The sequence below is a fragment of the Typopeltis vanoorti genome, chromosome 5 (genome assembly GCF_054136105.1).
Source record: "Typopeltis vanoorti isolate ZY-2024b chromosome 5, IOZ_Tvanoo_1.0, whole genome shotgun sequence".
Lineage (NCBI taxonomy): Eukaryota > Metazoa > Arthropoda > Arachnida > Uropygi > Thelyphonidae > Typopeltis > Typopeltis vanoorti.
In genome coordinates, this window is record NC_143553.1 from 146475290 (window position 1) to 146500836 (window position 25547).

A 25547-nucleotide genomic window follows, 5' to 3' on the forward strand; every position below is an offset into this window, starting at 1 on the left:
AAGATGGAGGTAGAGGAGATGCGGATGTTGAGATGGATGAGTGGTGTGACAAAGGACAGGATAAGGAATGACTACATCAGAGGGACGGTTAAGGTGGGACCAATTGGCAAAAAAGATACAAGAAAGTAGGCTGAGGTGGTTCGGACATGTAGAGAGGAAGGGTGAGGAGTATGTTGGTAAACAAATGGAGTATATGGAGTTAGAGGGAAGGAGGAAAAGAGGCAGGCCCAAGCTCAGGTGGAGGGATAAGGTGACAGAGGATCTTAGGGAGAAAGGATGGAGTCTGAAGGACGCCCTGGACTGGAGAACTTGGAACAGGAGGATTAAAGATCAGTGTGCCGACCCCGTTTAACATGGGATAAGGCATAGTGAAAGAAGAAGAATTATTTGTTCCAAATTTAATTCTTTCATTATTTCTTCATTTCTTTTATAACCAAATTGAATATATTTTGCTAGTTTTTTTCATAAATTTTATTTCAATAGCTATTACTCCTTATCCTTTTGTTTTATCGTCCAAACATTACACCCTTCAATTGGACAAGAACTAAGTTCAATTCAGTCACAACAATAGGAATCTTTCTTTTAAGGTTACACAGTGGTTAGCATTCATAGTGAAGAATTTATGGAGACAACACGTGTTAGAATAATTACTTTACTTAACATTAAGCAAGTAACAATCAACGTTTAGACCTCTGTATTAAGGTGATCATCAGGAAAATTTAAATATGTACAAGATACAAGCTACACGACTTGCACTATACAAAAGTAAAATGATCTAAATGTTTGTTAATCATTTATCCTAACCTGACCTTTGGTGAGAGAGAGAGAGAAAGAGAGAAAAAAAAAACAGAACTCCATTAAACAATTTCTAAAGTCTTTTCATAGTGAAATTTTCTTCTGTCTGGGGTTGTTCTGGTTGCTATATGGGTTGAAGTTGGGTCCTCCAAATTCTTGGAATAATTAATCCATCATTTTTGTTCAGATTTGGATGATGTTTCAGCATTTCACAAGCTTCTTTGCATTTTCTTGCAAACCAGGTTTTGGTGCGCTGTAAGGACTTAGTGCCTTTCCAGTCAATTCTGTGGCATGTTTGGAGTGCATGGTCTGATAGGATTGTTTTACCATAGTGGAAGTATTTAATATGCTGTTTGTGTTCATCTTTTCTGATTGGGATGGTGCGTCCTGTTTCCCCTTATGTAAGGTAGGCTATAGGTACACTGAATTTTGTAAACCCTTGGGTGGGCAAGGTATTGAAGAGGATCTTTGTAAGAGTTAAGTAAATTTCTTAATTTTTCCAGGGGTTTGAAGGTTGTCTTAATGTTGTATTTAAGTAGTGTTCTATTTATTTTTCTGAAATGCTCCTAATGTAAGGTATGGCCATGGCATTGTTGTAATCTTTTTGCTTTTAATGATATTTTTATGGAGGAGCTTGTGAACTGTTTTCTTATTGTAGCCATTTTTTTTTTTTTTTTTTTTTTACAAATGTTTGGTTAATGATTTCAAATTCTTGGTTTAGAGCTTGTTCATTGGAGCAAATTGTTAGGGCTCTGTGTTTGAGGGTGCTGATAACTCCTAGTTTTTGTGTTGGATGGTGGTATTAATTTTTATGTATGATGTGTAGGTTTGTGGTAGACAGTGAAGGAGAGGCAGCCTGAGGGAAGATATGTGACGAGTGTGTCAAGAAAAGGATGGAAGATTTCAAGCAATGAGATCTAGATTCAGCCAGCCTAAAGCCCAAAGTCTGGCTCAGATATGTGGATGATGTTTTCACCATTTGGCCACACAGCAGCGAAACATTAAATACATTCCTAAGTCACCTGAATAAACAACACAAACATATCCAATTCACAATCCAAATTGAAAACAACTCTCTTCCTTTTCTAGACACACTTGTCACATGTCTTCCCTCAGGCTGCCTCTCCTTCAGTGTTTACTGCAAACCTACACATACAGGCTAATATATACATAAAAATTCATACCACCATCCAACACAAAAACTAGGAGTCATCAGCACCCTCAAACACAGAGTCCTACAATCTGATCCAATGAACAAGCTCTGAGCCAAGAATTTGAAATCATTAACTAAACATTTGTAAAAAATGGCTACATTTAAAAAAAAAATAGTTCACAAGATCCTCCATAAAAATTCCATTAAAAGCAAAAAAAATTTACAAGAATGTCATAGCCACACCCTACATTAGGGGCATTTCAGAAAAAATAGATAGAACACTACTTGAATGCAACATTAAAACAGCCTTCAAACCCCCAGCAAAAATTAAGAAATTTACTTAGCTCCTACAAAGATCCTCTTCCATACCTTGCCCACCCAGGGGTTTACAAAATTCAATGTACTCGTAACCTAACTTACATAGGGAAAACAGGACACACCATCCCAATCAAAAAAGATGAACATAAATACCTCCACTATGGTAAAACAAGCCTATCAGACCATGCACTCCAAACATGCCACAGAATTGACTGGAAAGGCACTAACTCCCTACACTGCACCAAAACCTGGTTTGAAAGAAAATTCAAAGAAGCTTGTGAAATGCTGAAACATCATCCAAATCTGAACAAAAATGATGGATTAATTATTCCAAGAATGTGGAGGATCCAACTTCAACCCATATAGCAACCAGAACAATCTCAGACGGAAGAAAATCTCAATATGAAAGGTCTTTAGAAATTGTTTAATATAATTCCAGATTTTTTTTTTTCTCATCAGATGTCAGGCTAGGGTAAACGATTATTATTATTATTGTTCCGGGAAACTCCAAGGAGTCGACAGACTCATTGAGGGAGGCCCTAACATCATGTCTGGAACAACTATTCAACATTCACACAGTATCTATCATATCTTGCCTTGAACTCATTCACGGTTGTAGCACCCACAACGGACTTTGGAAGCTTATTCCACTCATTCACCACTCTCCAAGTAAAAAACCTAGCTCTAACACCCTTGTCAACCACGCTCTTGCCCAGCTTCCATGCATGGCCCCTAGTCCTCCCATCACCAGTCAAAATATCTTCTGGATCAATCTTATAAAAACACTTCAGTAATTCGAATGTCTCAATCATATCACCCCTCTTTCGCCTATCGTCCAATTTCTGCAACCCACAAATCCTCAACATATTCTCATAAGGTTCATTCCACAGACCTGCTATCATCTTGGTCACTCGTCTCTGGACCCTCTCCACTTCCTCCCCATCACGAAGAAACCCTGGTGCCCGTAACTGGGCACAGAAGTCCAGATGGGGTCTTATCAAGGCTCGATACAGAGGAACAACAACTTGCTTCTCTCTGCATGTTAAAGTATTTTTCATAAGCCAAGTGATTTGGTGAGCTGTTTTAGTTACTTTTGCAATGTGCCCCCTAAACTTCAACTCCCTATTCACCAGCACTCCCAAATCCCTGGCCTCATCAATCTCCTGGAGTACGGTTCCACCTATGCGATATACTGCTGCTATTCTTTTCACCCCAAAGTGCATAACCTTACACTTTGCCACATTAAACTGACATCCATTTTTCCTAGCCCAGTCCTTCAAACTATCCAAATCATCCTGTAAAATTTTAACATCCTGTGCACTCACAATTGCTCTACCCAACTTTGCATCATCAGCAAACAAGTGAACACTTCCTCTCAAATCCTTTCCAATATCATTGATGAACAAATTGAAAAGCAGTGGTCCAAGAACAGAGCCCTGCGGCACTCCACTAGTCACAAGACGTCTTTTTCACTCCACTCCTGAATAAACCACTCTCTGGTATCTCCTTCAACCACCCTCCTATCCATCTTACCAACCCTATATCTATCCCCATCTGCTCCAGTTTACTGATTAGGGTTCCATGTGGTATCCTGTCAAAGGCCTTGGCAAGGTCCAGTAGTATCACTGTAAACCCATTACCCCTATCCAGTTCAGCTGTCACTGTGTTATAAAACGTGAGCAAGTTACTGAGGCATGATCTACCCTTCACAAAACCATGTTGTCCCCCATAAAATATCCCATTTTCATCTATCCAATCCTGTATTCTTTTCTTGACTAATTTCTCTAAGACCTTGACAATGATTCCTGATATGCTAATCGGTCGGTAATTTACAACAGCAGTCTTGGAACCACCTTTATGCAGTGGAACTATTTTCCCCTCCTTCCACCCGCTCGGGACTAACAAACATTTGGCTGGCCTGGTTGGCTAAATGGTTAGCATATCCACTCTCCAGCCAAAAGGCTGCAGGTTTGAATCCTACAGTGGACATGGATGTTTGTGATTGTCTGTGGAAATACTAGTGTTGGTAGATGGCATTGTCATTGCAGTTAGTTGTAGTTGGTAGAATGAGTGGTGGAAACAGAGAGTTGTAGAGTAGGTGCCCTCCCTTGATGAGTCTTTGGATTCCCTGGAGGTGCCACATAATAATAATAACATTTAGATCATTTTACTTTTGTATAGTGCAACGTCATGTAGCTTGTATCTTGTACATATGTATCTTTTCCTGATGATGACTTTAATACAGAGGTCGAGACGTTGATTGTTACTTGATTAATGTTAAGTAATTACTATGTGTGTTGTGTCTGCATAAATTCTTCACTATGAAATAATGATCATTATATGGACTTTTTTAATTAAAGGTGAGTTAGCCAATTATATACATAGGTAACAGGGTTTTTTTTCCTTCCAGAAACTCAAGTTTTTATCATCCTGAATACAGGCAAATCAGCCATGAAAGAAAAAACACAATTTACAGTTGGAGGATTAAGTAAGGGGGGATGGTAAATTGTAGAGGGAGTAGTGTGTTCTCCTATGATGAATTTTTGGACCCCTTAGAGATGTAACATAATAATAATATAGCAGATGGTAAATCCAGTATATTATAAACTTTTAGTTGAGTCCAGATTTGTACCAGGTTAATTTTAAGCACAGAATTCATTACACCTGCACGTGAAATCACGCATACTGAGATTTAACTTTAATAACTTTAGTTTAATCCTTTATCCAAGTGTAAGCAAACAAAGTTTGCACCTGAAGTATCTTCAGGACTGAGGCAACTTGTAGGTAAAGGTGGACCAAGCTCTCATCGCTCCTTGTCTCAATATCTCCCATAATGCAAAGCACATCTCCATGCAGACACATAAAATGCTATGCATTAAGGGAAGGGCCACTACCCAGATCGGTTTCGACCTTTATATAGGTCTCATCAGTGGGAGCCAGACCCAGAGGCGGTGATACCAAGGTGGAAGTAATGGAGAAGTCATATTTACCTATACGAGTTGCCAAAAGGTATCTCGCATTATTATTAAATTACTCTGGATTTAGAGAAAGATGTTGGAAGTTTTTTCCCCTGGTTAGACTATAATAAATTTAGTTTAATCCTTTATCCAAGTGTAATTTAATAATAAGGTGAGACACCTTTTGGCAACTCATATATGTAAATGTGACTTCTCAGTTACTTCCACCTTAGTATCACCACCTCTGGGCGTCTGGCTCCCACTGACGAGACTTCAATAAAGGCCAAAACCAGTCTGGGTAGTGGCTCTTCCCTTAATGCACAGCATTATACATGTCCGCAAGGAAATGTGCTTTGCATTATGGGAGATACTAAGACAAGTGATGAGAGCTTGGTCCACCTTTACCATGATTTTCCTTAGTCCTGAAGATACTTCAGTTGCAAACCTTGTTTGCTTACACTTGGATAAAGGATTAAACTAAATTTATTATAGTCTAACCAAGTGGAAAAAAAAAAAACTTCCAAGATTTAACTTGTTCTAAAATTTTGCTATTTATTACTATTTTACTTATAGTTGGATCTTGACCTTTAAAAGCCACTGTTTTCGATTTTTCTGAGATTGATTTTGATTTTTTGAGATTATCATTCCAAAATCTTTTGCTGTTTCTTTTAAGTTGAGAATAGCTTTCTGAAGGTTATCGCAGAATCTGTAATTACCAGATAGTTATTACATCGGAGTGCGTTTAAATCCCGATTAGAGGACATTTTAACACCTTAATTTTTTTTTCTATTCCATTATTATTTAATTTAAATAAATATTAAATAGAGTTGAAAATAGGGGATCATCTCTGTCTAACTCCTTGTTTTATACAAGGAGCGAGACAGAGATGAATAATGAAATACAGACACCATTAAACTCTGAACATCTTGTTCTATACAAGATGTTCAGAGTTTAATGGTGTCTGTATTTCATTATTCCCATATATGTATAACAGCTCTTAAATAGTGTTCCTTTTGACCTTAGTGAATGCTTTTTCAAAATCAATACGTGATCATACATACTGTCATCTGGTTACAATATCCGCGTTGCTTCATTCTCCACGAAATTTTCCTGTGCCTGAATGGAGATGTTCGTATTACAAAATTAATAATTAGTAGTAGTAATTATTATTTGTAATGATAATTGCTACTAAATCCATAATCTTACCATTCTAAAGAAAACCTGTATCTGCTATGGCATAGAGGAATTAAAGTATTTGTTACACAGCCTCCTTGCGAAATCTTAATTACATTATCTCGGATGAGTAGCATCTTTCTTCCCCTTCTAAATACGTGCCAAAATAAATGAGAGGCCATCAGTCTTTTATCTTGTCAATGAAACACAACTCACATATGACTCCACAACTGGAATCATTCTACATACCATTGCATCATCTGAAATAAATTTTAGTATACGAGAAAATTATCGTTCGACAAAAATACATAGTTTAACTATTTTTTTAAAATTCGTTTTGAAGTTGTTACGAGAATTTCATCTGATTTGTACCAACGTTAAAAAGCCACAACAATTTAATGAAGCACATTTTCTTTCTGCTAGTAGTTACACCATGTATACATTTATATTATACAGCGCCACCTATATTACTTGCAGAGGTTTTATTTCACAGTTATCATTATTATAAAACCCATCTTCCAGAACAGCGGAAAATACTGGAAAGAAGGATAAGAAACAGCGTTATCAATTTCAAAAGACACTCTAGGTATCAAACCCGAAATAACCAGTGGATAAGAGGAATACAAAGATGGCGCCCAGTTCGCCATATCTGGCTGAAAATCTTAACTTGAAAGACTTGATTCAGTGTACCGTTTGCAAAATGTACATAGAGAAGAGCGGTTGGAGTCTGGTTAAACAACGATTGTGGAGTGAATGTGTGCAAAAAGTGTAAAGAATATGAGGATTTAAAGAGTGTTTCAGGTCGTATGAGTGATAACATTGTCGAAAGTGAGAATCTAGATAACAGCGATATTAGCGGTAAATGAGGAAATTGCCTCCGTAGCGCAATTGGAAGAACAACGGTAGATTGCGCCCTTCGATTGGAATAGGCCTAAGTTCGATTCTCGTCCCGACGGGAGGAATCTTTATCTGGACGATATTCAATCGAAGGTGAGTTAGCCGATCTCAGACGGATGTATCAGGTTACAGGCAAATCGGCCATTCAGAACACACGCAATTTACAGACATAGAATACCAGTTGTGGTGGAGGTAGTGGTAGATGGCGTTGATTTGTAGTAGAGGTTCGGTGTAGTGGTTGAGACAGTTGTAGGTGTCCTCCCGCGATGAGTCTTCGGACTCTTTGGAGGTATCAGGAATAATAATAATAATAATAATAATAATAATTTTAAAAAAATCAGCTAACGATGGCCCAAGGCTATTACTAATTACGCGGTACACAGTGAAGAGAGACGGCTCAAATGTGCCGCCATCTCGTGGTCCTTAACCCTAACACAATATATTTAATGTCTGAAATAATGTGAGTTCTACGGTCGATTTACTTGAGTTTACAGGACGAAAAACCCGAGTTTCCGGGAGGAAAAACCCGCTTGCCCGTGCCAGAGATCGACTAACTCGGGAACCGGTCGAAAAACGGCTTAGAAAAATTTCCTCTAGTCGTCGACTAAACTCGAAACCAAATCTTCCTTCGTGCGGTCAAGCGCCGTGGTGTGCAAACGCCACATCCACTGAGCTATACAGGCTCTAATAATAATAATAATAATAATAATAATAATAATAATAATAATAATAATAATAATAATAATACTATTCGCGAGGTATTACCTGTGAGCTGTGAGAGTGGTGTTGTAAGAGAGAATGAAGTTAAGCATACAGAACGATTGAATGAATCATCGGAAAATAAAAATGATGACACTGACGCATGAGTGAAAGAGCTCTATTACGCGGAGCGATACATGGAGTAAACCCGCAACTGGAACGTTGGCAAAAATCTTTAACAAGCGTACCGACTAATAATCGGCAAAAGTATGATAGAAAAAATAAGGGTATGATAGTGAGTGTAAACAAAATGAAAAAGCGTGTGTTGTATGGAGATTCCCTAGTAAGAGGTATGTTAGTTGAGAGTTTAACAAAATCGTACCAACCAGGTGCAGCCGTAAAGAATGTAAGCGAGTTCAATTAGAATGCAAAAACAGCGGGTGAAGGAACTGATAGTGGTAGTGAGTACAAATGATTTGAAAGGAAACAAAAAGGCTATGAATGAGGATACGAAGAAATTGCTTGAGGTAGCAAAAGAAAAGAGTGAGAGAGTTAGGATGGCGAGTCTGTTGCCACAGCATGACAGTAAAGAGTATAGAAGGAGGGCCATAATTGCTAATGACTTTATGCGTGAATTATGTTTGATGAGTGGTGTGGAATTTGTGGATGTGTGGAATGTGTTCGATGGGCGAAAGGATTTATATAAAATGGATGGATACATTTGAATGGATTTGGTGTGCGGAGAGTTGAAAATGTGTTGTCTAATGTGGTGGAAGTGAATGTACAGAACCCAGGAAACTAGAGTTATTAAGTGGGGGAGTAGATATGCAGATTTTAGGAAGACAGTTGAGTGTGAATGCATATAATATGCCCAAGCGAGTAGGAAAGACCACAAATCAGAATAGGATAGTTAGTATAAGGCATCAAAATAGGGATGGGACAAATTGGCTTCTTCACTGTCATGTATACAAATGCCAGAAGTATTAGGAACAAGAAGGAAGAATTTTTGGCCTTGGTTGGCACTTCCAGACCACAGGTTATTGGCATTAGTGAACCATGGCTGACAGAAGATGACACAGCTAGTGGGATTGAATGTGAGGGGTATGGTGTGTTCAAGAGATATGGGGGAATAAAATGGGACAAGGTGTGTTATTGATGATAGCGGATAAGCTACAGCCAAGGAAAATAGAAGTGGAACCGCAGGATAGAAATAAGAGCACATTTGAGGCTATTTGGTGTGAGATTGAAACTATAGGAACAAAATATACAGTTGGGTGCTGCTATAGATCAGGTGATGGAATAGATGGTGGAGATAGTATGCATAAGCAAATAGAAGAAATGAGTGGAAGGAGGGTAATTATTATTATGGGAGATTTCAACTATGGTAACATTGATTGGAAGGAGGAGAGGACACATGGGAGGAAGGAATTGGATTTTATGCAGTAATTAAGGGATAACTATCCGCGACAGCATGTACTGGAAAATACTAGTGGTCAGAGAGTGCTTTACCTAGTAATTGCATCTGAGAATTTGGCTGTAACGAATATGACCACGTTGCCACAAATTGGTGCCAGCGATCATCGGGTCTTGACTTGGGAGGTGGCTAAAGGTGTGGAATTTACAATTAAGACAGGGTACATGTGGAATTATCGGGCTGGTAAGTATGACAAGCTTAGGAGATTGAGTAGTACAGTGCCATGGCATGTAAAACTGCAAGGGCTAGAAGTTGACAGTGCATGGGAGGCGGTAAAGAAGTTTGCATGAAGAAATGGCTGACTGTATACCTAGAGTCCGAATAATAAATCAAGTAAGAGTTAAATGGATGAATAACACCATTAAGATTGAGCTACAAAAAAGAAACAACTATGGAGGGAATTTAAGGAGAAAGGTGACCGACAGGCACATGAACGGTATAAAGCGCAGGCCAGAAGGGTAACGAGTGTGGTAAGAAAAGCAAAAAAAGAATTACGAAAGAACACTGGCCATGCAGGCTAAAGGCAATCCTAAACAGTTTTTTCGATATGTTGCAAGTAGAAGAAAAAATGTATATGGCAGAATGATTTTAAAGAATGCTGATGGTACGGAGTTAATTGAATCAGTTGATATAATTGAATTACTGAGCAAGCACCTTGCAAGAATATATCATCCGCGTGGTGACATTGCAGAAATGAATGAACCAAAAGTTTATACTGGAATTGTGGTGAATGCGGTGGAGGTGAGTAGTCTATTACAAAACCTCAATGTCAATACATCTGTGGGATTGGATGGTATACCAGCTCGTGTCGCACGTGAAGCGGCTAAAGAATTGCCAGTACCCTTGACCATTCTGTTTAATCTGAGCCTCGGGTCTGGGTTAGTCCCTAGGGTGGAAAGAAGGGGAAAATAGTTCCACTGCATAAAGGAGGTTCCAAGACTGCTATTGTAAATTACCGACCGATTAGCATATCAGGAATCGTTGTCTAGGTCTTGGAGAAACTAGCCAAGAGAAGAATACAGGATTGAATAGAGGAAAATGAGATACTCTATCAGGGACAGCATAGTTTTGTGAAGGGTAGGTCATGCCTCAGTAACTTGCTCACGTTTTATAACACAGTAACGACTGAACTGGATAAGGGTAATGAGTTTTCAGTGATTCTACTGGACCTTGCCAAGGCCTTTGATAGGATACCACATGGAACTCTAATCAGTAAACTGGAGCAGATGGAGATGGATATAAGGTTGGTGAGATGGATAGGAGGGTGGTTGGTGGAGAGATATCAGAGAGTGGTTTATTCAGGAGTGAAGTCCAAAAGACGGCTGTTGATTAGTGGTGTGCCGCAGGGTTCTGTTCTTGGACCACTGCTTTTCAATTTGTTCATTAACGATATAGGAAAGGATCTGAGTGGAAATGTTCACTTGTTTGCTGATGATGCAAAGTTGGGTAGAGCAAATGTGAGTGCATAGGATGTCAAAATTTTGCAGGATGATTTGGATAGTTTGGAGGACTGAGATAAGGAAAATGGATGTCGATGTAATATGGAAAAGTGTAAGGTAATGCATTTTGGAGTGAAAAGATTAGCAGCAGTATATCACATTGGTAGAACCGTACTCCAGGAGATTGATGATGCCAGGGATTTTTGGTGTTGGTGGAGAGGGAGTTGAAGTTTAGGGAACACTTGGCAAAAGTGGCTAAAACAGATCATCAAATCACTTGGTAACTGAAAAATACTTTAACGAGCAGAGACAAACAAGTTATTGTTCTTCTATTCGAGCCCTGATAAGACCCCATCTGGACTACTGTGCCCAGATATGGGTGCCAGTGTTTCTCCTTGATGGGGGAGGAGGTGGTGAGGATCCAGAGACGAGTGACTAAGATGGTTACAGGTCTGTGGAATGAACCTTATGAGAACAGATTGAAGATTTGTGGATTGCAAAAATTGGTTGATAGGCGGAAAAGTGGTGATATGCTTAAAACATTCAAATTACTGGAGGGTTTCTATAAGATTAATCCAGAAGATATTTTTGAGAATAGGGCTGGTGGTGGGAGGACTAGGGGCCATACATGGAAGCTGGGAAAAAATGTGGTTAACTGGGGTGTTAGAGCTAGGTCCTTTACTTGGAGAGTGATAAATGAGTGGAATAAGCTCCAGAGTCTCTTCAGGGTGCTATGACCGTGAATGAGTTTAAGGCGAGGTATGATAGATACCGTGTGAAAGACGAATATTTGTTCTTGACATGATGTTAAGGCCTCCCTCGATGAGTCTGTCGAGTCCTTGGAGCTGCCCGTAATAATAATAATAATAATAATAATAATAATAATAATAATAATAATAATAATAATAATAATAATAATAATAATTTAAAAAAAAATCAGCTAACGCCTTTTTATTCCCGTATAACGGGGAGTAGGCGAGGCCATTTAGCCCTATCTAACTTTTGGAGACTGAGTGGGCAGTTCAATCTCCACTGGTACCAATCAGAGATAGATGGCCCAAGGCTATCACTAATTAAGTGGTACTCAGTGAAGAGAGACGGCTCAAATGTGCCGCCATCTCGTTAATAATAATAATAATAATAATAATAATAATAATAATAATAATAATAATAATAATAATAATAATAATAATAATAATAATATCCCAAGAAATCATAATTAGAATAGAATAGAAAAGAGAAGCCAAGATTCTTGTAAACCAACAAAACAATGAAGAGAATAGAGAAAATACAGAGCACTAAATTATAAAGTTGATAACCTCTGAAAAAAGCCAAATAAAAATGGGTAGAAGAAAAAGGTAAGAAATGCCAAAAAACATACTAACAAAATAACCTAAAAGTCTTCCATGACACTATGAGAGAAATTACGAAGGAATTGCAAAAGCAGTAACAATGATAAACAACAAGATGACTGAAACCGGGAATATTGAAGATATAAGAACAATCTGGTCAAACCATTTTAAGACTATCTTTCGCCAAGGAAACAAAACCGTAATGCAAGCAATAGAAGAAAATAATGACCACCCAGATATTTTACAAGAAGAAGTTAGATATGCAATAAAACAGACTAAAACATTAAAGCACCAGTCATTGATACTATCCCTACTGAACTGTGATCATATGGTGGCAGCACATGAATAGAATATTTAACAACCCTATTCAATAAAATACTACAAACAGGAGATATCCCAGGTGACTGAAGAAAGATTATCTCAATATACAAGAAAGTAGACAAAAGAAACTGCAGAAATTACAGACTAATCAATTTACTCTCCCATACCTATAAAATATTCGTAAGAATTATAAAAATAGATTAAAAAACACCTATGAAGAACTGATAGGCGTAAAACAAGCTGGTTTCTGAGGAAACTATTCAACTATAGACCAGATTTTCACATTGCACCAACTAGCAGAACTCACCTGTGAAGACCATAAAGAACTATATTGTTGTTTTGTAGACCTTAAACAAGCTTTCGATAGCATCAACAGAGAAATCCCTTCTTAAAGTAAGGAAAAGACAAAGATATGATACAGTTCTGATGAAATATTACTCAAGACAAATGCATACTTAAAAAGGACACACTCACAACAGAATCCATAGAGATCCAAAAAGGAGTAATGCAAGGATGCTCATTATCCCCATGCCTATTCCACATATATCTAGACGAAGGTGTAAAGAAGGCAATAGACAATGAGCCTGGAATCAATGTCAATGGTTTAAACATAATATAAAATATGTGGATGATCTCGTCCTTATTGCAAGAACCCCAAATGAACTACAAAGGTTGATAACAAGCTAAACGAAACTTGTAAAACATATGATATGACAATAAATATACAAAAGAGAAAGTGATGAAAATAGGGAGGAACAGAACTATAAGCTCAGCCACCCTAAATGGAGAACAAATAGAACAAGTAGACAACTTCATTTATCTTGTCTAAAATAGGGAAGAACAGAACTACCATCTCAGCCACCCTAAATGGAGAACAAATAGAACAAGTAGACAACTATATATATCTTGGATCAAAACTAACAGAAACAAGAGATGAATTCAAAACAATCAAACACAGAATAGTGATAGGATGGACCAACATGGGAAAATTACAGAAAATCTGGAAAACAAACAGGATATCTAAGCAAGCCAAAATCAAATTATATGAATCAATAATTATACCAACTGTCATCTATGGAGCAGAAGCGTGGAAAGTTAAGAAAGGAGAGAAGAAAAAACTGCTCTATTTGAAATGAAATGCTTAAGCAAAAATAAATAGAACAAATTGGATAGAAAAGAAAACAAACAGCACAGTCAGGGAAGAATTATTGTATAAAAAGACAATAATAGAAAAAATTAGAAAACAACAACTGAGATGGTTTGGCCACATTGTATGCATGGACGCAGACAAACTTCCTAACGTCCTAATCAATACTTTTCCAACTGAAAAAAGAAGACCCGGTAGCCAAGAATTATCTGGCTGAAATTAATAAAGAACATCTCGGGATGCAGAACATATAAGGAAATTTTTCGAACGGCAAGGAATAGAAAAGATTGGAAGATCATGCTTAAGAGAAAACTCAACCTGTCTTAGATGGAAGAGAAAAAGAAGAAGAAGAAGATTATTATTATTATTACGTCACACCTCCACAGAGCCGAAGAACTCATCGTGGGAGGGCACACTACTCTATTTCGCTAAATATATCTTATCCTCTCCACCACAATTTAATTCTCCAAGCACGACACTACTACCATCAACGCCATCTATCGTCTATTAGAACCAACAACACTAATTTTTGTCTATAAATTGCGTGCGTTCTGAGGGCAGATTTGTCTGTTCGCGAGATGAAAAACCCGAGTTTCTGGAAGAAAAAACCCTGCTACCACCATATGAGATCGGCTAACTCACCTTCAACCGAAAAAGTCCATGTAAGAATTCACCTCGACAAGAATCGAACACAGGAGTTTTCCAATCGAATGACGCAATCTTCAGCTATTGTTACAATTGCGCAATTGCGGCGTATAATCTCCCTGCTTTTTTATGGTTCACATAGATGACTGATTATTTGCTCATGGTACACTTTCCATACAACAATATTGACTTATGATGTTCTTAGTATGCATTTTATTCTAGTAAAACGAAAATGTTCCTAGAGTTTTTTTGATAGTACACAATTATATTCAAACCAAATTAAAAGTAAATATCAGAAAGAAAAAAATGAAGCAGAAAACGCCTTTTATTCCTTTACAGGGAGGAGGCGAGGCCTTTTAACCCTATCTAGCTTTTAGAAACTGAGTGGGCAGTTCAATCTTCAGCGGTAGCCAATCAAAGGTAGCTCGCCCAAAACTATAACTAATTTTATAAGTGGCAAACAAGTACTGCCATCCCTTGGTATCTAACCCTAACAGGATATATCCCTATCTGAAAAACAGGGATTCTGCGGTCCATTTTCTTGAGTTTCCGGGAAGAAAAACTCGAGTTTGACGGGAGAAAAAACTTGCCTTCCTGTGCCAGAGATCGACTAACTCGGGAACCGGTCGAAAAAAAGGGCTTAACAAAGTCAGTCGGCGGCTAGACTTGAACTAAAATTGATCTTTGGGTGGCGTAGCGCAGAAGACGCAAGCGTCATTTCCATTCAACTACACAGGCCTTCAACAGAAAGATGCTACTTGAAAAATAACAGCTCGTAAATTTCTAACTTAGTATATTAATCACAGGTGAATGAAGAGTTTTAATGCTGTGTTATGTTGAACTAAGTAGATGAATTATTGAGTATATATGTGGAAGTTATGCTCGAAAAGAAACAATAACATTGATCATTGTTTTGCATCCCCTCCTCTACTATAGAAATGTACTCTCATGTTCCTAAACTGACGCATTCCACACTTTGAAAACCGTTTAATTAGACATTACATAAAGTCCTTTCCAGATAGACAGACTAGTAACACTGCTAGTATTAAAAGTAGCCCTATAAATAGTTTGTTATTTTTATAATATTATCTGTGCCTAACACGTTGTTCATTGAATCAACACCAACTAATTACTTCAAGGTCAAACTGTAAACATGTTTTTAAGGCATATTAAAATTTCATAATTATATTATAAAAGTTATAATAATTATTTAGTTATTCGAAGTTATGCTGTTCGAAGCCTTAAAATTAAGCGCCACCATAGCGCAATTGGAAGAACGATGGTACGTTGTGACCTTCAATTGGAAAATGCCTAAATTCGGTTCTCGTCATGACGGGAGGAATCTTTATATGGACTTTTTCAATCGATGGTGAGTTAGCCGATCTCGTACGGATGTAGCAGGGTTTTTCTCCCGGAAACTCGGATTTTTCATCCCGCATACAGACAAATCTGCCCTTCAGAAAACACGCAATTTACAGACATAGCATACTAGTTGTGGTGGTGGTGGTGGTGGAAGAGGTGGGCAGTAGATGGCGTTGATGGAGATAATTCGCAGTAGAGGTTCGGTATAGTGTTTGAGACAGTTGTAGGTGCCCTCCCGCGATGAGTCTTCGGACTCCTTGGAGGGGTCAGGAATAATAATAATAATAATATACGTAATTTTTTTCAGCACTTTGTCATTTACATTTATATTTTCATCTGCAGTTCAATTAATTCTCAAATTATATTCATAGTTTCTTTTTTGGTATCAGCAGGGAATGGTGAATGGATTTATTTCACTTTTTCACAATGCTATTTAAAAATTGAAAATAATATTAATAATATTTTTTTATTAATAATAACACTGTATTTTACGTTTTTTCACATACATATTTACAACGATTAATATATGCTAAGAGTAATCTCTTTCATTTTGACAATATTGGTTATGGACTAAATTTGTATAAATATATATACTAGTTTATTTTTCCTACATTTTATCTGTTACATTTATATTTCAAAATTAACAACAACAAATAATAATAATAATTTTTTTTACTTTTTTTATTACATTACATACATTTGTTACAGTTATTACATACATTACGTTTTATTTTATTTGATTACATATGATACAACATTACTTACATTTGTTTACATATAATTCATACATTACATACATTGGTTTTCATGTAATACGTACTTTACATGCATTTGGTTACATATGATACATGCTTTTTTTTTTTTTTTGGTCTTGGATGAGATGTAATTTCTCAGCTTTCATCCTCTAAGCTTATTTCTAAACTTATCTGAGGATGATACCAGTTGGTTATTACTTATTGGTTTGCTGTGTTGGTAAGCTATGAAATCTATGATTCAGAAATTCACGCCCGTGCGCGCACGCACGCACACACACACACACACACGCACGCACGCACGCACACAAAGTATTGTTATTACGTGACATCTCCAAGGAGTCTAAAGAATCATAGCGAGAGGGAAGTCAGTCTGCACTTCTAAACTACTTGATCTTCCATTTAATAACGCTTTAATAATTCGACAACACACAACACCACCTAGCATTTGTCTATATATAAATAGTTGTATTTATTTTTATTTTCTTTAAAAATAAATCTGCAACCCTTTTCATTTCCCAAAGGGGACACACAAGGCTGTTTTACTAAATAACTTCAAGACCGAAAGGAAAGAAAAACCTCCACCATTAAACATTACAGAATGCTTTCCAAAGGCAATCATTGATTTTTAATATAACGGTGTATATATATATATATATATATATATATATATATATATACCGTTATATTCGGTATATATATTCTGAACCTGCTTGCGCATGTCGGCAACAAGATTCGAACACGAAAGGTGTTCGAATCTAGTTGCCGACATGCGCAAGCAGGTTTTTTCTCCCGGAGATTCGGGTTTATCGTCATATAAAATCAAGAAAGTCGGCCGTCGAAACTACACTATTTTCAGAAATTAAAAATATTGTCTTAGGGTTAGGGACTACGAGATGGCGATACTATTGAGCCGTCTCTTCACCTGCATGCCACTTAATTAGTGATCACACACACACACACACACACACACACACACACACATATATATATATATATATATATATATATATATATATATATATATATATATATATATATATATATATATATATATATATATATATATATATATATATATATATATATATATATATATATTAAAGATACCAAGCAATTTTATAAGCTAGGTTTTTTAATCCTTTTTCCCAAGTAAGCAAACAGACAAGAAAGTCAAGCTTGCAGCTGAACTATGTGCAGCCGCCCCAAGGTAAAAAACTTTAGACACACACACACACACACACACACACACACACACACACACACACACACACACACACACACACACACACACACACACACACACACACACACACAGTGCCGTAGCTACAGCTTTTGCCACCCCTCTCAAAAACACATCAAAAACACTACAAAAAAGTCAAAACGATGTATAGGAAAATAAACTAAAACACTATGTTTATTGTTGAAATAAAACTTTAATTCCAACATTCTAAAATGTTATTTTTAGAATGTTGTTTTAGCAAAATTGTCGATGACATTGTTGAAGTCTCTTTCATCACTCAGTTGCTGTTCAGTAGACAGTATAGCAAGATTTCTTAAAAGCCAAGTGCCGCCAGGGGGGGGAGAGAGACTCCCCTCCGCAAATATACGCCACTGTATTATTATTATTATTATTACGTGAAACCTCCAGGGAGGGGAGTCCAAACATACATCGAGGGAAGGCAACTTTGTTTCTACCATTCACTTAATCCACCAACTACACTAATGCCATCTACCGCCGACCACCACCGCTTTCACAGACAATCACAAACATCCATTCCCGCGGTGGGATTCTAGCCCATAGCCTTTAGGCTGGAGAGCGGATACGCTAATATATATATATATAATTTTTTCTTTTTTTAAAGAATGAATATTTAATGACTTAAATCGAGATAAAATATGAAGTTTTAATGAAAATGATACAACTAGTTTCAACCTTTTACAGCCTTCTTCAGGTATCCACTAAAGCTAGAACACAGTAATAAAAACTGAAGTTACAAAAAACTGAGAATTACAGGCAAAAAATTCAATACATAATTGTTGTATTTTTCAAGTTATATAGAACGTTAGATAGAACAACTTGAAAAATACAACGTTTTTGTGTCTATGAGTTGTGGAAATACAAAGTATTTCCACAACACACACACACACACAGTAATTTGAGAAAAATATTTGGCCCTCTATTTGTGTATTTGGGAAGAGTAAAAAGTACTCCCCCATAATCAGAAGCATGAAGTTGTTCAAGTTCTCGAAAAAATGCATTTTAATTCTGACCCACCCACTCTTCCCACATGCAGTGAGAGATACCCTCAATGATATATTAATCTCACTGTAGGGGATCAGGCCCTTCCTTATTCGAGGTACAGCTGTAAAACAATTCCACAGACTGGCCGGTGGGCAGTACACGGGACCGAACCAGTTTGTAACGAATATTTGAAGGCTGCCCAATCAGCCAGCGTGAAATCCTACGACCACGTATTGTGCCAATTCGTAACTTGAGGGATGACTTCCATCAAGTTACGAATTGACACAATACGTGGTCGTACGTCAAAATTTTTCCAACAAAAATAGTTAAAAATTCTCATTGAAAAATCCAACCATAGAAAAGATCAAAAATCCAACCAAAAGAATGTTAAAAAAACAACAACAGAAATCCAATGAAACAACCTATCAATATTAATTCTTACCAAAAAAAAAGTTTCCACATCCACTACACTAACATCTGTGGTCTTAACAGCAATAAACACGACATGCACCACCACCTCCTACAATTATCTAAACCAGAATTAGTATTCTTATTAGAACTCCAACTGGCAATGTCAACAGCCACTTTTTACATCAACTCCCAAATTACACATGACCGAGCTCTTTTCGCCAGAAGGGCAGCACTTGTGCATTCATCAGAACCGACATACCATTCCAGAGACTACAATCCCTTGTATTCCCACCGTTTCATGTACTTTGGTTCGCAATGTTTCTACCAAACCAATGAACCATTTTCAAATGCTCTCTATATCGCTCTCCAAAATCCACCAACAACTCTGACTCCTCCAACTATCTCTCTTTAAAGTTCGACTTCCTGCAGTCGAAATACTCCCCAATAGTGAGGTCATCCTTCTTGGGGACTTCAATGTCCACAACTCACATTGGTACCCCTTCTCCAGTTTCACTGATCAAGCGGGCAGGGATGCTGAGATGTTTGCATTCAGCAACGACCAATTTCAGATTGTCAATCTTCTTACCAGAATACCTGAAAACCCCCTTCAAATTGCCAATACATTTTACCTCTTCATAACAAAATCCCTTTCCAGATATAATGTTGTTGGCAACTCTTGGCAACTTAGACCACAACCTTATACAAATCTCTTTTACCACAAAACTACCTTGATTGACTAGTTCACAGTCTCGTGTCCTTTGGCACTACAAAGGTACCAACTGGTAGGACCTCCATGACTTCTTTTCCTTCTTCCCATGATGGGACTACTGCTTCAGCTCTTCTGATCCAAACACTTAGTCCGAATAACAGAACTCATCCTCACGGGAATGAAGTCTTTCATCCTTCATTCCATTCCAAACTTTCAGCTACCATCCAAGCCTTGGTAATCAAAAAGTGCCAATGCTGTAAGTAAAAGAAAACAAGTCTATTTAACACGAATGGCTGAAGACAAAAACTCCATCCGCCCACTCTGCAGCTCGTAAGAGTTGTAAAAGAACCATCACGAAGATAGACTTTGCAAGGGCCAAATGCCATAAACTCGCTTCCTGCCCAAATGGCAGTCGTTCCTTCTGGTCCCTTGGCAATGCCATTGGGTGCAACTTCTGCCCACACAGGTTTCCACCACTCTCACATCCGGTTGATACTATACTTTCATCTAAAGAAAAGGCCAAATTACTAGCATCACTTTTCTCTTGCAATGTTCATCCATTCAACCAAGAATGGTTCCCTTCATGTCGCCCATGGTCTTTCTAGAAAAAGAAATCAAAAGAATCCTAAATAACCTGGACATAAACAATGCATCTGGTCCTGATGGTATCCCACCTATGGTCGTAAAAAATTGCGATCCAGAATTAACATCTACCCTGTAAAGCCTTTTCAATCTCTGCGATTCGATTAGCATATACCCTACAAAATGGAAACAGGTTCACATCCAGCCCATCCCATAAAAGGATGATAAAAGTCAACCAAGAAATTACTGTCCAGTTGCTATGAATTCTAACTGCACCACCTAAAATCACACCAACTGATAAGTCATCCTATGGTCTGCAAATGGATCGCCAACTTCCTCTCTACTTGTTACGATGGACGGTTTGCTTTCCTCAGATTTATTCAACAATGCAGAACATTCCAGGGTTCTATTGTTTCACCACTCTCTTCCTCTTGTATATGAATGACCTGCTCTCTCTCTCTCTCTGAGCCTACCAATCATGTCCATACTGCATTCATCCTTTTCATTCGACAAACTTTGCAGTATTCAAGAATCAGAATACTCAAGATCTATCAAGACCAGAGACCTGACCTCATATATTCTAGATATATATCTCAATTGAGAAAGGACAACCTTGTAAACTTCAATACCATAGAAACTCAGTCCCTTCTAAGCTCTTGCAAGAAAGAACTCGAGGATTTTTGTCCATTTTTCCCTTACCTTCAGTAATACTGAGATATCTAATCGAAATCAGATTTCTCTTCTAGAACTGACCTGCACCTCAGATCTTTCCTGGAAGGAGAACATTTCAACTGTAGCTTCTGCAGCCACTAAAAACTTGTTCTTTTTTGCACAAGACACTTCTTCACACCTTCACAGTTGCTAACTCTATGCAAAGCCCAAATACGCCCAGCCATCGAATATTGCTCCCTATTTGAGTGGAGCACCAAAATCCTTTCTATGTAGGCTGACCATACGTACCGTTTTGAAAGGGACTGGACCGTTTTTTTTTTCATATTTCCCGGCCGTCCAGTCATTTTAATAAAAATGTGAAATTTGACTCGTTTTTAATAAAAACTATAAATATACTTTAATATTAGTCAATCATAAATTACTATTCATAACCTATGATCGTATATCAATATCATGGATATCAGTAATTTGTATAACCATGGAATCGTTGTTCGATACTAAATATCGATATCTGCAGAAATTTATTGAGAGGAAAAAAAAGCACGTTGGCAACACTTGCGCGTCTCAGACGCGGCGTCTCTTCTGCAGTAGCGTTAGTTTTTATTTTGCCTGTATGCTAACCGGGGGCTTTGTTATTCAATGCTGGTGGTTTAAATTTCATATTTTTTTTTAAAGTTTTAAGTCTTATTTTTTAAAGCTTTAAGTCTATCCTTGCAATGTCAAAGAGGCAAAACTGCAGTTTTAATGACGATCTCCAGAAAGAATTCAAATTTATTAAGCTGGACAAGCTGTGTAGTGATGAAACAAAAGTGGTATGCCAACATTGTAATGTCCATTTTTCCGTTGCTCATGGAGGCAGAAGTGACATCAACCAACATTTACGTAGCCAGAAACATAAGGATGCTGAAAAGACTGGCTTCAGATAAAAACATCAGCTCGTTTATGGTGAGACGTGATAGTGATAGCGATAAAATTGTAAGTGACGCTCTTGTTGCTTATTATACTGTGCGTCACGGACAAAGTTTTCACGCAAATGACTGTTTGTCAACATTGATAAATAAAATTTATGTAGCAAAATTTTCTTCAGCACGTACCAAATCAGAAGCAGGAATTACCAACGTTTTATCATAACACATACTGGGCGAAGTAATATAGAGGATTAGTTAGTTTAGATGCATCAAACTAAAAACACATCAAACTTTTTCGAATCGCTGTGTGGTACTTTATCCCAAATTGTGGTGTTCAAGACAAAATTATAGAGTTTATTTCCTTACTTCGTGAAACATCCGCTATGCCGGCAAACGTTAGTCGATTAGTAGAGCCTCTGCTACTAATGGCTCAGTTAAGTAAGTTTGAACGCGGTTAGTAGTTGGAAGGGAACCAATCGTTCGATGCTGTTGGCACACTCTCCCTCGATGAGTCTTTGGACTCTGAGGTGTCAAATAATAAAATAAAAAAATAATACAGTGTGCTATGTTGAATGAAGTAAATGACAAATTTGCCTTTCAAAACAAAATTGTTGCTTTCTGTGCAGATAACACTAACACCAATTTTGGTGGTTGCAAAAAACTTGGCAAAAATAATATGTTTATGTAATAAAACTTTTTTTATCGTCTTACGTTTTCAAGTATGAAGAATATTACTTAACCCCTGGCACGTTTTTGCCATCCCAATGTCTCCCGTTGTTATCTCAAGGAAATATGGTCAGCCTATCTCTATGATTGCTCGACTCTATCCACAAAGGGATAATCAGACCAATTAATTACTCCTCTCTCACATACCCGCTTCAATCCCTCTCTCATCATGCGTTCAAATTCTGCCTTGTGACTCTTCTACAGATACTTTCATGGACCGTGATCTGCTGAATTGGCCACTATTATTCTCTACTCTTCTCCAAAATCATTAAAACAAGTGTCATTACTGACCAAAGCTCTTTTAACACAGATATTGAAACTCGTCGAACCAACATCACTGTTTCATTCTACTTATATCCTTGGAACAGTCTGTTTCATTCTACTTATATCCTTGGAACAGTCTGTTTCATTCTACTTATATCCTTGGAACAGACTGCTCTACTCTGTCCTTTCCCCAAAGATTACAATTCTTAGATGTTCAAGCGAACCTTGAACATCTAAGAAAATCTGAATCTGAACAGATTCAGATTCCTCCTTTTTTTCTTTTCCTCTTGCCTACACGCCGCACTAATGTGCTATAGGTCAAGTGGCATTTCGTGTGTTTGAACAGATATGTAAAAATAATTACATTTCTAGTACTGAATAAGACCACCTTTTTTGCAGGAATGACATCAATTACCCTTCAGACATGTTTTCAACCAATTTCTGATACGTTGCAACAGGAAAACGTCTTCCATTCCTTGCTTAAACTATCGCGATGGCTGATGCTCATGACGATCTCTGTAGTGTGGAGCGATTTCAGTCTAATTCGTCCCAGAGTTGTTCGTTAGGGTTGAGGTCTGAATCTGATTCTTGTAGTTAACACTTGTGTTTTGTGGAAAACAGTCTAAGACATGCAGTGTAGTATGGCATGGAGCATTTTCGTGCTTCCCGAAGTACTTCCACAGCGTCGAATGCATGAAGTTGTCCAAGATGCAAAAGTAGGTAGCCATCAGATGCAATGGTTTTAGGCATGTGTACCAATGGACCAAGTCCCATCTAACTGAATCACCCGCATACCTTTACTGAACCTCTACCCGACTTGACAGTTGTATGATGTACTGCTGGAACCGTTCCCCAAGGTTTTCTCTAGATCAAAACAAGACCATCAGACTGAAATATTTCGAATCGTGATTTCTCGCTCCACAGAGAAATTTTTTCAATCATCTATGGTCCAGGAACGGAGTGAAGAGCAAAACCTCAAGCGTCATCTGGTGCTGAAGGTGCGGTGATGTGCGACTTTTCACAGCAGCTCTGTCGTGGTAGCCTAATGCATGCAGCTTTCTGTAGATAGCTCTAATGCTGACTGATGTCCTGCAGCATTTTTCAAGTTGACTGCGAGGTCCGCTGCTGATGACGTGCGCGATGCTTGAACATTCCGAGTTAGAGCTCGTCGATCTTGGACAGTGAGTGAAGATCTTGGACAGCTCATCAACTCACTTGGTTGTTAAAAAATACCTTGACGAGCAAAGACAAGCAAGTTATTGTACCTCTGTACTGAGCCTTGATAAGACCTCATCTCGACTACTGTGCCCAGATTTGGTCACCTCGGTTCCTTCTTGATGGGGAGGAGGTGGAGAGGATCCAGAGGCGAGTGACTAAGATGATAACAGGTCTGTGGAATGAACCGTATGAGAACAGGTTGAGGATTTGTGGGTTGCAGAAACTAGTTCAGAAACTAGAATGATTGAGACATTCAAATTGCTAAAGGGATTCTATAGGATTAATTCAGAGGATATTTTTGAGATCAGGACTGGTGGTGGGAGAACTAGGGGACACCTATGGAAGCTGGACAAGAGTGTGGTTAGCAGGGGTGTTAGAGCTGGGTTCTTTACTTTTAGAGTGGTAAATGAGTGGAATAAGCTGCCAGAGTCTGTTGTGGGTGCTATGACGGTGAACGAGTTCAAGACAAGGTATGATAGATACTGTGAGAATGTAATTGCATAGTTGTGTGGACATGAGTCTAAGGACTCCTGGAGTCGCCCGAAATAATAATAATAATAATAAGATGGCCTACCAAGGCATTTTCCATTTTCCAGTAGCACCATCAACTTTCATTCTAATAGGCAACTGATGCTCAACTGAGAGAAGTTGCAATGCTAAGGGCAGAAAGACGACAGATGTGACACCCAACTATCATCCCAGGCTGGAAGTGTGTGTGTGAGTCAGCTGAGCGCCGTATCTTGACATCGAATACAGTGCAATAGGAAGAAATCATTTGAGAAAACAAAATGTCGGAAACTGCATTTGATACACCTACCTGAAGACACCTGACAGCACATTCAACCTTTTATTACCAGACCTATGCAGAAACTGCCTGGATATTTGCATGTGGTAGGATCCGAAATTTTAATGGCATGTAAGGTCTCCAAATACTTTTCTTAATACACTGAATGTACATAACGAAGGAAAACTTCGTTTTAAATCTAGTCGGCAACTAGAGGAAATTTTTCTAAGCCTTTTTTCAACTAGTTCCGAGTTAGTCGATCTCTGGCACAGCAAGTGGGTTTTTTCTCCCGGAACTCGTATTTACCGTCCCTTAAACTGAAGAAAATCGACCGTAGAACCCACACTATTTCAGACATTAAATATAGCGTTAGGGACCACGTGATGGCTGCACTTGTTGAGCCATCTCTTCACTGTGTGCCACTTAATTAGTGATAGCCTTGTTCCAGCTATCTCTGATTGGGTACCAGTGGCGACTGAACTGCCCACTCAGTCTTCAAAAGTTAAGAGGGCTAAATCGGCCTTGCCTACTCCCTATACGGGAA

At 38.0% G+C, this 25547-nt stretch overlaps 1 protein-coding gene across 1 annotated transcript in view; it reads right to left on the reverse strand.

The window, feature by feature from the left end:
- LOC150106918 (transcription termination factor 3, mitochondrial-like) overlaps nt 1-6823 on the reverse strand; it is a 44563-nt gene extending 37740 nt beyond the window's left edge. Inside the window, exon 1 of the mRNA XM_090392821.1 lies at nt 6430-6823. Within this exon, the coding sequence (XP_090248947.1) occupies nt 6430-6578 (149 nt within the window). The 5' untranslated portion in view covers nt 6579-6823. The remainder of the gene's footprint in view (nt 1-6429) is intronic.
- Between the last annotated feature and the right edge of the window lie 18724 nt (nt 6824-25547).